The following is a 13641-nucleotide window of genomic DNA, read 5'->3' on the forward strand; positions in this document are numbered from 1 at the left end:
GGGGGTGGCATAAAAAAAGAAATTTTTAAAAATTTGAAATATTTTTCAAAAACAATTTTAAAAAAAAAAAGTTGACGGGGGTGGTATGGGTGGGAGTGGTGCGGGGGGTAGAGGGAGGGGTGTAAAAAATGATATTTTTTTAATATTTCAAGAAAAAATTGTTTTGACGAGAATGGCCTGGGTGGAGGTGGCGGGGGATAGGGGTGGCGTAAAAATGAAAAAATTTTAAATTTGAAATATTTTCCTAAAACAATTTTTTTAAACAAAAAAAAATTGAAGGGGATGGCCTGGGTTGGGGGGACGTAAAAAATGAAAAAAAAAAATTCAATTTTAAATATTTCCCAAAAATATTTAAAAAAAGAATTTGACAGCCTTGTGTCGGGCATGGGGCATGGGGCATGGTAAGAAAAAAAATAAAGGATGAAGTAGAGTTTTGGAAAATGTTTTCCTTAATTTTAGAAGGGAAGTCATTTTCCTTAAATTTGAGGAAAATAAGTTGATTTGGAAAACATTTTTCAAACATTTAAGCCAACCAAACATGGGAAAATTGGAAAACATTTTCCAGAAAATGGTTTCCTCCATACCAAACACACCCCTAATTATGGTTAACCTAGAGCTTAGTGACGTGTTTAAATGATCTTAAATGTGTCGACAAGGACAAATGACGTAGGTGAAGTGTTTAAGACATGAATCTAGAGGTTTGAAATGAGTTGGAAGTCCCAGCGAATTGGTGTTGAGGCTTAAAAGGGGTGAAATGTTGTTAAGCAATGCATAACCAACTGTTAAGGCCTAAGGGTACCCAGTGTTACTCCCGCATTGTGAGGAGACCAGCCCCCCATCTTGTTCTCTTTTTCTCCTTGAGTCGGATGAATCAAGGGTTCTAAACCTTCCAAAAGTGATAGGTATAGTTTTTTTCTTGGCACTCTCTTAGACTGTCTATCCCTTTATACGTGGGTATAAAAGCCAGACCCCAGGGGTTCTGCAAGAAAACCCTGTGCTGCGAGCAGGGGAGATTTTCCTGACTGAGGGCACACGCAATGGGGTCATGCTGTGTGGGTGTCGTGCATCCTCCCGCGCTATAAATAGCTCTATCTGCCCCTACGGAAGGTATGGAGGGGACAAAGTATGTCCTAAGGACTGGATGTTTATAGCGATTATCCCCAACTCCTTATTAGATAGATGTTGGGGGAAGACAGGTAACACAATCCATTGGCACTGCAAATCACCTTCCAATTATAAAAATGTTATACAGGAGATATACCTTGAAGGCCTTCAAAAATGAATCCTCTTCTTCATCGTCCACGGCAGCATCCTCATCTACAACTTGATCGCGATTGAGCAATCTGAGAAAACAAAATAAGAGAAAGATCACTACATTCATGTAACATAAACTAATACCAACCCTGAAGAGAACTAAAGTAAAGGAGGAGAAAGTGAACCTGACATAAAGTAAACTCACCTATCTATTGCAGCATCATCGTAATGTATTTGTCGCAATTTTCCAGCCTCATCATTCTCATCAGCAAATAACTCTTTTGACCCATACCTTATAATATCATCCAGTTCTTCCTGAATTAAGATTGTAATTAGCCACCTTTTCATCGTACAACAGTCAATAATGATGACCGTCCACAGAATGCATATTAAAGAAGCATATGAGAGTTGGATTTTGTGGAAAGTTGATCAGGAAAATTTGGAAAATGATCCCTGCAAGTATTTTTTGGATGTATGGACAGAAAGAAATTGCAGATGATCTGATGAAATTTCAACTCCAAACCACTCCTTGAAGGTTAGATGTCTACTAATCCATTTGGTTGGAGTGGATATTTAACCATTAGCTTAAGGTAAATGACCTTAGAATTTAGATATCTCTAAACATTAGCTTTTTTACCTGTATAAAAAAATGCAGTAGCTCACATTTAGTCTTAAGCTCAAAGATTGTGAATAAGTTACCTGGTTGATATTTTGTGCTTTAAGCCTTCCAACAACTAGATGTTCCAAAACCATTTTCTTCTTAGTCATTTGCATCATTCTTTCCTCAATGGTTCCTCTTAATATGAGTCGAAAAATCATTACCTGCAATATCAAATATAAAAAACTACCAAAACTTTAGATACAGGCCAAGAAATCAATGTCAACATAACCACCTCTTCTTTTGCCATAGAAGCAAGGCTAATGAGTATCAATATTTTTCCTTAGGGCCAACACCAGAAGGGAGGAAGTTGTAACCTTATTTGTTTGTCCAAGCCGATGAGCTCTAGCCATTGCTTGTAGGTCAGCATGGGGATTCCAATCACTGAAAGATACACTTAAAAGATAAGCAAGAGGAATCGCAGCACATAGAAAAGAAAATTGCAAAGAAGTTTCTTTCCTTCCCTCTTCTCTAGATTTGAGACAGAACACCTAAAGGGGGAACCAGAATTGGATAATACATTTTTACATTTCATACCGTATTGTTGAAGTGCTTGACCATCTCATTTAAAAGCTTACACTATTAGATAAAATACATTTTGATTTACTTAACACAGTGTTGTCAATGATGGAAAACTCTAGATAAATACATATGTAATTCAAGAAAAAAAGTAACAAGTTCATCCATAATACTTTTTTTTAACAGCTAATACACTTTTTGACAATTATATTTGTTGTTTAGTAGTGCTTTATTCAAGATAGAACTCATGCGCACCTTCATGCCTTACCTTAACAGAGGCGGAGCCAGGTTTTGAAGCTTATGGTGTTCAGGATTCTAGCCCTTTTAAGTTAATGGGATCTAAATTTATAATTTGTACATATGAAATGAAGTTTTTAAGACAAATAAAGTGTTTGAACCAATGTTATAGGGTTTGTTGAACCCGTGCCTTGGTCTCTAGCTCTGTCCCTGACTACACTGAAGAGAGGCGAAGGCCTCCCTAGAGCTTCCGCGCTTAAGCGTCTTTGACAATGCTAACTTAATTATGTCTTCAGATGTCCCCTCATGTTTATCTAATTCTTTTGCATGGTCAAGCATGCGGAAATTCATTTTGATAATTGGAGGCGGTGAGACTCAAATTCAAGACCTCTGTCAGCTCGGATACCATGATAAAACTGGACACTGGATATAACTCAATACCAAAAGCTAGCTCATGAAGTAAGGATTGTCAGGACCATATAAGGAGACCAAGTCACCCATCCACTACCGACCGGGGAATCTAACAAACATACTCATCCTAGTTCTTGGTGTAACCAAGTTGGCCCTCATATATATTGTACACATTCCAGTTGGCAAGCCTGAGCGTACAGAGAGTGTTAGATTGCACACCAGTAATGAATGGAGGACTTGGTCTCCTTATATGGTCTTGCACAATCCACACCTCATGAGATAGTTTTTGTGGTTGAGTTAGGTCCAATGTCCATTTCCTATCACGTATTCAATGCTAGAAACTTCCCAAATACACCTAAGAATAACAAATATTGTTGAAATAGCTCAGATAATCTAAAATCACAATTCTATCGTGAAAGAGCAAACATAGAACGAACTGAGAAGGTTTTGTTTCTCTATTAAGTCAACACATAGCAACATGCAAGGCTTAAAGGACCAAGAAAATGCCTAGTTTTGAGTGTAACCTTTGTCTTGATAATAAACCAAAGTAGAGGATCTTTGAAAAGATGATAAATGAAGAAGGTATTTGCCAACAGAAAATTATTGCAGAAGAATCTAGGATCAAACAAAAACCACTGTATAGTATACCTGTTAATACATAGAATGTTACCATTACCCAAAAAAAAAAAAATACTGCATCTTCATGATACCAACAACAACATACCCAATGTAATCTCACAAGTGGGATCTGGGAGGATAGAGTCTAGTGTGTACGCAGACCTTACCCCTACCTTGGGAAGTAGATGCATCTTCTTGATACCATCTACGAAATTCTGGATACCATTAATGAATTTATTTATTATTTGTTTTGATGAAGTAAGAGAATTTAATACCATCTATGAGATTCTCTGACTATATCAAAACAAAAAAAATTGTACCATACAAAGAAATTGAAAAAATTATAGTTGATGGAAATATGATAGATAGTGAAAAGCTGAACGATGAGGTATTCTCACTTGCAACAAGAATTGTACATGTGGACGATGAGACAGATACCTACTCTCAACAGTGAGGTTTTAGTAGATTCCAGAATATCAAAGGTGTAAATTAAGTTATCATTTGGAGGAGGAAGTCTATGAGCCAAGGATAAAATCCAAAAGGCAGTTTTTATTGCTTTATTCCTGAAAATGAAAGAGTTCTAAATATCAAAGACTGACCTATTAGCTTTGATGGATGTTTTTATAAACATGTTGCCAAGGTCATCAATGACATATGCACAAAATGCTTTCGGTCAAGGAGGAAATCCTCGATGTTTTCGAAGGGCAAATTAGGGTATTGACTCAAGATGTGTGAAAATGAAATATTAGGCTTAGACGGAAGTCTTTACAACATCGTGGCCTAGGTGATTGATCAATGGCATGCTTCCATTTTGAAACAGCAAAGTAGAGTATTGATCCAAGAATTACAGGAATCTCTCAAGGTGCTATGAAAGTTGAGACCAGAAGCCATTTGGATAGAGAGAGAGAGAGAGAGAGGATTCTCGAATATAACAAGTATCATTTATTTTTTGATAAGGTATTCTCGAATATAATATTACCTGTCATAAATAATTACTGTGTCAGCAGTTGCAAGATTAATTCCTAAACCTCCCGCCCTAGTGGATAGCAGGAAACAGAATCTTGAAGAATTCTTTGCATTAAATCTGTCAATTCGGATTTGTCGTTCTGCCCCAGGAACTTTTCCATCAATCCGTTCGTAGTGCCATTTCTACAAACATTAACAGGTAAAAATGCATCAAATTTTGAGATAATAAAGATGAATACCAAATCAGGTTTAAAATAATATAATGAACTAGTATCTTTACCTTATAGGTACAGTAGTCTTCTAGCAAGTCGAGCATATGCTGAAATTGCGAATATATAAGAACTCTGTGACCTTGTTCTTTAAGCTTAACCATCATCTTGTCTAGAAGTTGTAATTTGCCAGAAGATTCCAGCAGCTGTCTGCCAAATCAAAATGATCCACAGTGCAGATAAGATAGGTTGGTTGAAAGAACTCAAAAACAAACATTTTTTTACTTAAAAAAAAAACCTCTAAGCACACCCTTCTTGCAGGCAGGATCATAAACGATCTCACTAGGCAACATTAGTGCTTAGGCAATTCATAAAATTCCAGTCTCCTAAAAGAACTTCCGCACTTTAGGCTCTAACGATCATATGAAACTCCTTTGACCACACAATATTTTCCAGATTAACACAATAGATTTTGTCCAAATTAAATGGTATCATTAAAAAAAATAGAAGAATCGCGCTAAACATTTTCTTCTAGGGAAATTTAACACTTTGACGTGGAGACATTAAAAGAAAAGTTGAAAAGAGAGCAACATGTCGATTGCGTAGTCTTCAAAAATATTGTTGGGTGAGTGTCGGATCCTCCCAAAGTAGTGCATTTTTTGAGGATCCAACACTGGTGCAACAATTTGGGGAATCCAAGCAACACAGCAAAACGCTACTTACTTAACAAGACACCGCTCTGACACCATCAGGAAAGGGAGAAAAGAACCACTCTCACTTAACTTATCGCCCCTCCATCCAACATTAATGGCCCTACTCAGAGAAGCACCACTACCACCTTCCCTTAGCCTCACAGCCCTTATCATCTTCTCACAACTGCCAACCCCTATCTTTCCCCTGAACAACTTCTCCCCTTCCCAACGGCTTGGTCACAGCCCTCACTACCACATCTCTTCGACCCACAATATGCTGTTCTTCTACCTGCTCTAGTTGTTGACAAAGTTTCCAGATTTTATTAGTGAAAAGATGGGAAACCACCCTCCTTTCTCTGCCTCTATCCCGGTCACAGATAACAACAACCCCCACCCGAATTGAACCCCAGATTCCCTTCATAAATCATGTATCTCCTACTCCACCCCTACCAGAGATGGTTTCCCCCTCACCCTCTGCATGCTATATTCCTTCGTTAACAAAGAAAAAAGATAAGACTTCCAACATACCTTCTTAATTATTTTTTATTTTATTCTTTCTATAAGGTAACTACAGATATCCAATTTGTAACATCTTTTCTAGATTTTTTTTGATAATAAAAAATAAAAAAATAAAAAAATCTAGAAAAGATGTTACAAATTGGATATCTGTAGTTACCTTATAGAAAAGAAAACATCTTTTCTAGATTTTCATTAACAACTGACCATGAAACGCTGTTTTTGGAAACTAAAAAGGCTGGAACTAAGACCAGAATAATGGGGCCGCTTACAGTTTAGTTAATAACCAGAGGGGCCACAAAATCCTCTATAAAATTACAAAAAACTTGATTTTCTGAAGGCAAGAAATCAATGAAATTGATTATAAGATAAGAAGTGTACTTGGTAAACTCGTTAGTATCCTCTGGTTCAACTCCTTCTAACATAAATGGATGACAGCAGAGCTTGCGCAGTTCCATAACAACATTTATGAGGGAAATCTGATAGACAAGTATCAACCAAGGTCAGAATTCCTGTTACAGAACAGTAAGGATATACCAAACAAGAAGAAGCTGGAGCACCTGAGCACCTCCCTTGCGAGCCAGTATCTGGAAGTTACGTGTCAAAATTGCTTTGTAATATTCTTTCTGCTTGCTACTCAATTCCACTCGCAAAATGAGCTCCTTTTTTGGAGGCAGCTCCTTCATGACATCTTTCTTGACCCCTGCAGCCAACAAAACACACTAACACCAAAGCTCAAGAGTTCCACATAAAGATGAACATAATCATGTTTCTTGAAGCACTGCCCTAGCCCATGAACCTTTTTGTGAACTTAACTATAAGCTTCACTCTGGAACTGTAAGTACATGTAATTAGAAAGATGTACATAATCTTCAGAAACTTAATCCATTTGACCCGGCACAGCATTGTAATCTGTACCTATGAGTTACACAGGAATAAGCATGCATGTGGGGCTTCAGGAGAACGACTATAGTCATCTAAATATCTAATGATGTTGTGGTTGATTTGAGAGGAGGCCAACGAGAAAGAATTTCCAACAACAAATGATAGTAAGGAGAACTTGGCATCTAACTCTTGGTTGTTTGACCACCCATCCTCAAAGGTGTACAGGATACAGTATTTAATGGAAAGACGAACAATACAAATAAGTTTAATATGACATAACTATGGCATCTGTATTGCGGTTTGCAAAGGCTTGACAGCATACAACAGAGACTGACAATTTAGGAATCAAGCAAAGATGTATGAGTAGCATGTTGGAACACCCTGATAATGCCTACTTCCACAAATCAATGTAAACCATAAACTACTTATACATCTACTGACAAATCAAGAAAAAAAGTTTGAGATTTATACTTCTCAGCAGATGGGGTGCCAGCATTTTATGAAGTCTTGAAATCTGTTCTTCCTGACTAATATCCTCAAATTCCTGTTGGAATTCCTCCAAGCTTCCAAACTACAATCAAGTTCCATATAAAAATTTCACATTATAATAAATCAACAATGTAAATTGGTTAGAAACAAATGCGTCGAAAAATATGTGGTAGCACTAACCTTCCCAGCATCAAGGAAGTGCATAAGCATGAAAAGTTCATCCAGATTGTTCTGCAAGACAGGGAGAAAAGGAGTGTCATAACTAATACAAGTTAGTTTTGCATTTCACTGTTAGTGGTAGATAACTGATGATGGTGATGAGATGACAATAGACGATACTCACGTTAATAACAATTATTATTAAATCATAATAATTAGTTCTACCGCTAGTACTAGTATTATTATTCTCAATACAACTACGACTACTATCATTGCTACTAATATCATTATTACTACAATTCTAATCATCCTGTTGTTATTATTGTTGTAACAATACTATTAATATGAAAAGTGCTAGAGGTGAGTTAAATGTTTTAGATAAATGACAAAATTCTACATTCTAATTATCAGAAACCCCTGAAAGGATGATGAATGACAATATTCATTTTTTTTATACAGGTAAAGTTAATGAATGACTGCATTCTCTTTGGAGAGAAACAAAAGACAAAGTGACCCTCCTACACCACTACTACCAGTCAATTGGAAACAAGCTATGATTGAGATGTTTGCTTTACACTTTATTGATACTTGGGAGCATCTTCAACTACCTTGGCATACGGGAAGTTAATGTTGGACATTCTGTGAAGGGGCTTTAAAGTCAAATTGGGGGTGCTTTCAATAAAGTTTTCTATATTAAAAGCGGTGTCTCTCCATCCAGCATTGAAGGCTGACTCTGGCAAAACGATAACTGACCTATCTTCACCTTTGAGAAAGAAGATACTCATGTACAATACATGTGCAGTGTACTTCCTAGTACAAAAATATTCAGCCACCTCATCCTTTGTCCTCCATCTTCTCACAAGGTTCTTGTAGTCATTGGAACCTTCATTAGGATAAAACATATCCACTCCATCACTTTCTTACTAAGTGTTATTCTTGCCATCATGTTGCTTCTCTCTACCCAGTCGAACCAAACTTCCTGGCCAGAGGTCCATCGGGTGATATCAAAGATTTGAATCCAGCTGTGAAGTAAATTCTATTTTCCTCCGTAAGGTTACAAAAGATCCTTGGAAAATCATATTTTTCAGGAATCGCAGTGGGCGGTAACTGTTGGTTGAGAAAGAAAAGATCCTAATCCGGTGAAAACACTCCGGGAAGAGTACTCTGCAGTCCTAAGAAGTAGGAGAGAAAAATTCTTGGAAATCGTCTGGGAGCATTTTTCCTTGAGAGAACAATTAAAAGGAGGCAATTTCTGAACAGCCAGAATTAATTGCATTTGATTCATTTCCATAACTATGTAACCACTAACATATGATCATCTTTCTTATTATAAAACTTGTAAACTTCACTATTCGCCTCTCCCTTCACCAATAGTGTTCCTTCTATAAATGTGCTAGGAGATTATGATTCCAGCAGTAGAATGACTAGTCAAAAATGTGAAAGACAGATGAAGAGTGACAACTCAGAGAGAGTTTGCTTTGTTTGATTGATGCAGTATAAGACTTCAAATAGTACGAGTAACGAGATATTTAAAAACAACACCTATATAGAATGCAAATTACAAACAAACCTGAAGAGGAGTTCCAGTCAAAAGGACACGATGTCTACTAGAGTACTGCTTCAATGAAGAAAACAACTTTGAATCCTTGTTTTTGAGACGGTGACCTTCATCAACAATCTAAATACGAATGTCAGCGCCCTTAAGGAAAAAAAACATAAAACAGGTAACAACAAACTTGAGATAGCAATTACCATGCACTCCCATTTTATAGGCTTCAAAGAGGTCGAGTCCATGTTGATCATTTCATACGATGTCAGAAGGACATCAAATTTAGTTCTATCTTTCTTACTTTCACCAACTGTCTGACCAGATTTCTTTTTCTTGATCTTGTTAGAATTTTTGGGGAAGAAAAATTCATATTCCCTAATAACAGCACGAGCTTGTGCAGAACCAACGTACATAACCTACAGCATCACTTCTCCTTAGAAAAAGTATATCAAATATTCATGATATAAATCAAAAAGAATCCAACTTACCACATTCATTTGAGGAGCCCAAGTGGCAAACTCCCGCTCCCAATTTCTCAATGTAGAAAGAGGAGCAACTACTAAATGTGGAGAGATATCCTCTCCAAAAAGAGAGGCTAGAAATGCAATACTCTGTATTGTTTTGCCTGCAAGCCATATAATGCATCAGAAAAGAACAACGCCGCAGATTATAGAAGAAACTATATGCCAACACAAGTAGTAACACTAATTCACCTAGAAGTCACATAGAAGTAATTATTATCTAAGAAAATGATATGAAAAAAGACTAGAAACAGGGGAAGAAGAAAAATAAACTCACCAAGCCCCATCTCATCTGCAAGTATCACATGTGTTTGTTTAGACCAAGCAAAACGTAGGAAATTCAACCCTTCAAGCTGATACGGATGCAGTGAGCCTTTATTTCAACCAAAAAAATGAAGATTAATAGAACTCTTTCAGATGAATAGAATGATTTTAAAAAAGGAAAAATCGAGGATACCTCCAGAAAGAAATTCGGGACTCCTTTCATACTGTTGAAATTCTCTGGGTTTCAGTTTTAATTCAGTAGTCTCTTTAGGCACACTTTTTTGTTTACTTGAAGACGCTTTGTCAACTCGAGACTGAACTCTATGATATCGTTCAATTTCCTGCTGAAAAGAAGAAATGTCCGATTCAAATTCCCAGTAGCACTCATCATAAGAAAGCTCCTTCCACTTAACAAGATACTCTTTCTCTTCACCTTCTCCCCTGTAAGTACAATAGCAATTACTTAGTGCAATTAAACCTGAAACTTTGACTAAATCCCAAATAATACACCACAAATGAACTGTTTAAGAAAAAAACTAAAGAAAATAGGTGTTACAAGCAAAACAATATCTGCTAAAATTTATACATTGCTCACTTGTTCTTTCAGAACCACAAAAGATGGGGGAAATTTTTGAATTAGCACAAAATAACCACGAGCATCAAACATAATCTATCTTACCAACAGAGATAAACTTTCTAAAAGAAACCTAGGCTAGATATATTACATGGTCAGAAAAACTTGACATAGGTAACATCACTACACCATCTCTGTTTCCACTTTCCAGAACTGATTCTTGCACATTTTGGCCACTTGGTATCTTATATTCCCACAAAAGTCATCACTCATCACAATATTCCATTACCAAAATCATTAATGCAATAGGTGAAGTAATCTACAACTCTCTAAATCATTCTAAGTATTGACAATATACCAAGATTTTCAGTACATGGCAAAATGCAATAAGAACAATTATCACAAATAACATAGTATGATATACAGATCTACAAAAATAAGTTCCACTAAGTTAGATGAATCTTAATTCTCAAGGCTTACATTAGTTCTTGATAGGAACACACTGCTTTTCTTTGATGAAGTAATAAATTTTATTTAAAAGGGCAAAAGTGTGTCCTTATACAAGAATTATACCGAAAAATAGAAAACCTTACAAAAAATTATTTTCTACAAATAGCACCAATCATCTATACATGTAGGAATCTTATGGGTGCACCAAAAAGAAACAAGGAAATAGACTATTCCTTAAGTGTTTAAAGTCCTTCACTTCTCCCTCAAAAGCTCTCTTATTCCTCTCTCTCTCTCTCCATATGATCCACATAAGTGCAGAGGAGCAAAATCACACTCCCTGCATCTTCTCTTCCTTCTTTTAAAGGCCCAACTAAACATTGTTTCTTTCACAGTACTCGGGATCACCCACTTAAATCTGAACCATCTCAGAATTTCCCAGTTCCCACCATAAACAAGAAACCACCTTACTATGAAAAGAAGGTGATTCACATAGGAGCACATTGTTCACAGAACTCTTAACTTTCTCAAATGAGATTACTTTGTAGTTTGCTATTTTCGTTATGGACGTCACCATAATTGAACAATATGACCTCTCCTTAGAATCGCAGGTTGGCTTTGTAGATGCATATCCTTGTATTCTAGTTATTTAACATATCATGATTGTTACCAAGGACAGCCGAGAAAAAAAATACAAGTAGGACTGAAGGAGATTACAAAGGATTGAAAATGAAAGAATCACAGCCTGGTAAACATCATATTGACATCTCTTTTGGAGTATATGGAATGAGAGAAATAAATAATAAGAATAGGGTTGAAAGTGTCTTAGCTCAACAGAAAGCATTAAAAGATCCTTTTCATCTCACTTGTATTTTTCGTGTAGGAGGAAATATTGTGTTCTGTTGATAGCTAGACAAGCTTGAATAACTCGGGTTAAGTAATATATACAATCTGTAGATATATTTTTTGGCACTGACTCGATGTTTCTTAATAAAACTTTCCACTAATCAAAAAGCAATTAAACAATATGACTTCTACAAACTTAAAGCTTTAACATTCACTTATTAAAAAATTATCATTGCCATACAGGACTGGAGAAAAAGAAATCGGGGCACAGACTCACAGAAGAGAGAGAGCACCAAAAAGAGAGTGAGGGCACAGGCTCACCTGTTGATTGAGCCATAGCATGCTCTTTCGTAGAGCCCTCACCTATGACGGATACAGCTAGCACTAGGAGCCTAGAAAGGTATAGGCACGGGTTCATTCAACTCAATCTAATAGCCTATCGATCCGGCTCTAACAACGGAGAATTTTGCACGGGCTCATCATTGGAGGTCGAACTGAGACAAGAGGAAGAAGCGGGATTGATAACTTTCAAGAAACCAGTGGAAAGGAAGCATTATGTTAAGACTTTCACAAACTCTAACACAAGATCCATCTATCTTCACCGGCATAACCATAAAAAAGATCATTAAAAAGTGTGAACTGTTATTAAAACAACTATAAAGTTAATTTTTGGCCATAGTTATTCAATGTCCCACATCGATTGAAGAACTGGCCATTGCCTCCTAATATGATCTTGGAGCCACGAGGTTATGGGGAGATATACTCAGATGGTTTGGTGTTTCTTGGGTAATGTCAAGATCTGTGAAGGAGTTGATGATCAGTTGGAAGAGTGGAGCTAGAAGAAGAAGGCACAAGGCGAGGCATGTTACTCTTTTGCGCTAATGTGGGTCATTTGGAAAGAGAGGAATAGGAGAGAATTTGAGGGTGTGGAGATGAGCTTTGCTCAATTGAAAGGTAGTCTCCGATCCCTTATTTTTTTTGGTGCACCCATGTAATTCCTGTTTCTATAAAAGATTGGGTGTCCTTTGGAGAAAACCAAATTATGCAGGTTTCTCCTTTTTGGTATATCTCTTGTATACGGCCATGTTGGCGTTGTTATTATCAATGAATCTTTTGCTTGATTAAAAAAAAAGACAATCTTCACCTCATAAATTGTCTTTAGGTTGAATCACGTTCAATGTTCATTTTACTTTACATGGTTTCAGAGTCATACCCATGCCCATTCTTGACTTACTCAATGTTAGGCTTGGTGTTATGTTGCCGACAATCAATACGTCCAGCAACCAGAGTACTAGGGGACTTGAACTGTTGTTGTGTCTCACATTTGATGAGAAAATAAATTGTTGTCTCCCTATACGCTTTTGGATAATCCTCATCCCATGAGCTATCTTTTGGGGTTGAGTTAGGCCTAATATTCATTTTCCTTGCATGGTCAAACCCATTCTTACTCTAGATTTGCCCAATGTTTGACTCTCATATTAAATAGTTCAGGCTCCAAATATCCAACCCTGCCATGCAATAATGTTAGAACGTCCCACATTAGTTGAGAAAATTGGTTGTTGCCTCCTCATATGGTCTTGGGTAAATCTGGCCTAATAAGCTAACTTTTGGGTTGATTTAGATCTAAGGTCCATTTTCCTTATAATAGCATCAACAACACTCTAGCTTCACCCCCAACCCCAACCCCCCCGGCCCTTCAAGTAGATCTAAGCTAGACCATTCTTTGACATATTTCCTAAAAGAGTTCTTTCAAAAAGGTCTTCATAAAAATATTCTGTCTGGATAATTATTTTAGGGATACATGTTTTTACAAACAATTGTAATTTC

At 36.7% G+C, this 13641-nt stretch overlaps 1 protein-coding gene across 1 annotated transcript in view; it reads right to left on the bottom strand.

The window, feature by feature from the left end:
* LOC125824888 (CHD3-type chromatin-remodeling factor PICKLE-like) overlaps positions 1–13641 on the bottom strand; it is a 38424-nt gene that overhangs the window by 19690 nt on the left and 5093 nt on the right. The window contains exons 6-20 of the mRNA XM_049504229.1: positions 10141–10388; positions 9961–10056; positions 9651–9787; positions 9366–9578; positions 9184–9291; positions 7635–7685; positions 7437–7536; positions 6641–6783; positions 6462–6559; positions 4944–5082; positions 4677–4846; positions 2230–2296; positions 1954–2076; positions 1460–1569; positions 1262–1343 (exon numbers count right to left, since the gene is read on the bottom strand). Coding sequence (XP_049360186.1) covers positions 1262–1343; positions 1460–1569; positions 1954–2076; positions 2230–2296; positions 4677–4846; positions 4944–5082; positions 6462–6559; positions 6641–6783; positions 7437–7536; positions 7635–7685; positions 9184–9291; positions 9366–9578; positions 9651–9787; positions 9961–10056; positions 10141–10388 — 1885 coding nt within the window. The remainder of the gene's footprint in view (positions 1–1261; positions 1344–1459; positions 1570–1953; positions 2077–2229; positions 2297–4676; positions 4847–4943; positions 5083–6461; positions 6560–6640; positions 6784–7436; positions 7537–7634; positions 7686–9183; positions 9292–9365; positions 9579–9650; positions 9788–9960; positions 10057–10140; positions 10389–13641) is intronic.

Source organism: Solanum verrucosum, unplaced genomic scaffold (assembly GCF_900185275.1).
Source record: "Solanum verrucosum unplaced genomic scaffold, falcon-dt-bn FXZP01000086.1, whole genome shotgun sequence".
Lineage (NCBI taxonomy): Eukaryota > Viridiplantae > Streptophyta > Magnoliopsida > Solanales > Solanaceae > Solanum > Solanum verrucosum.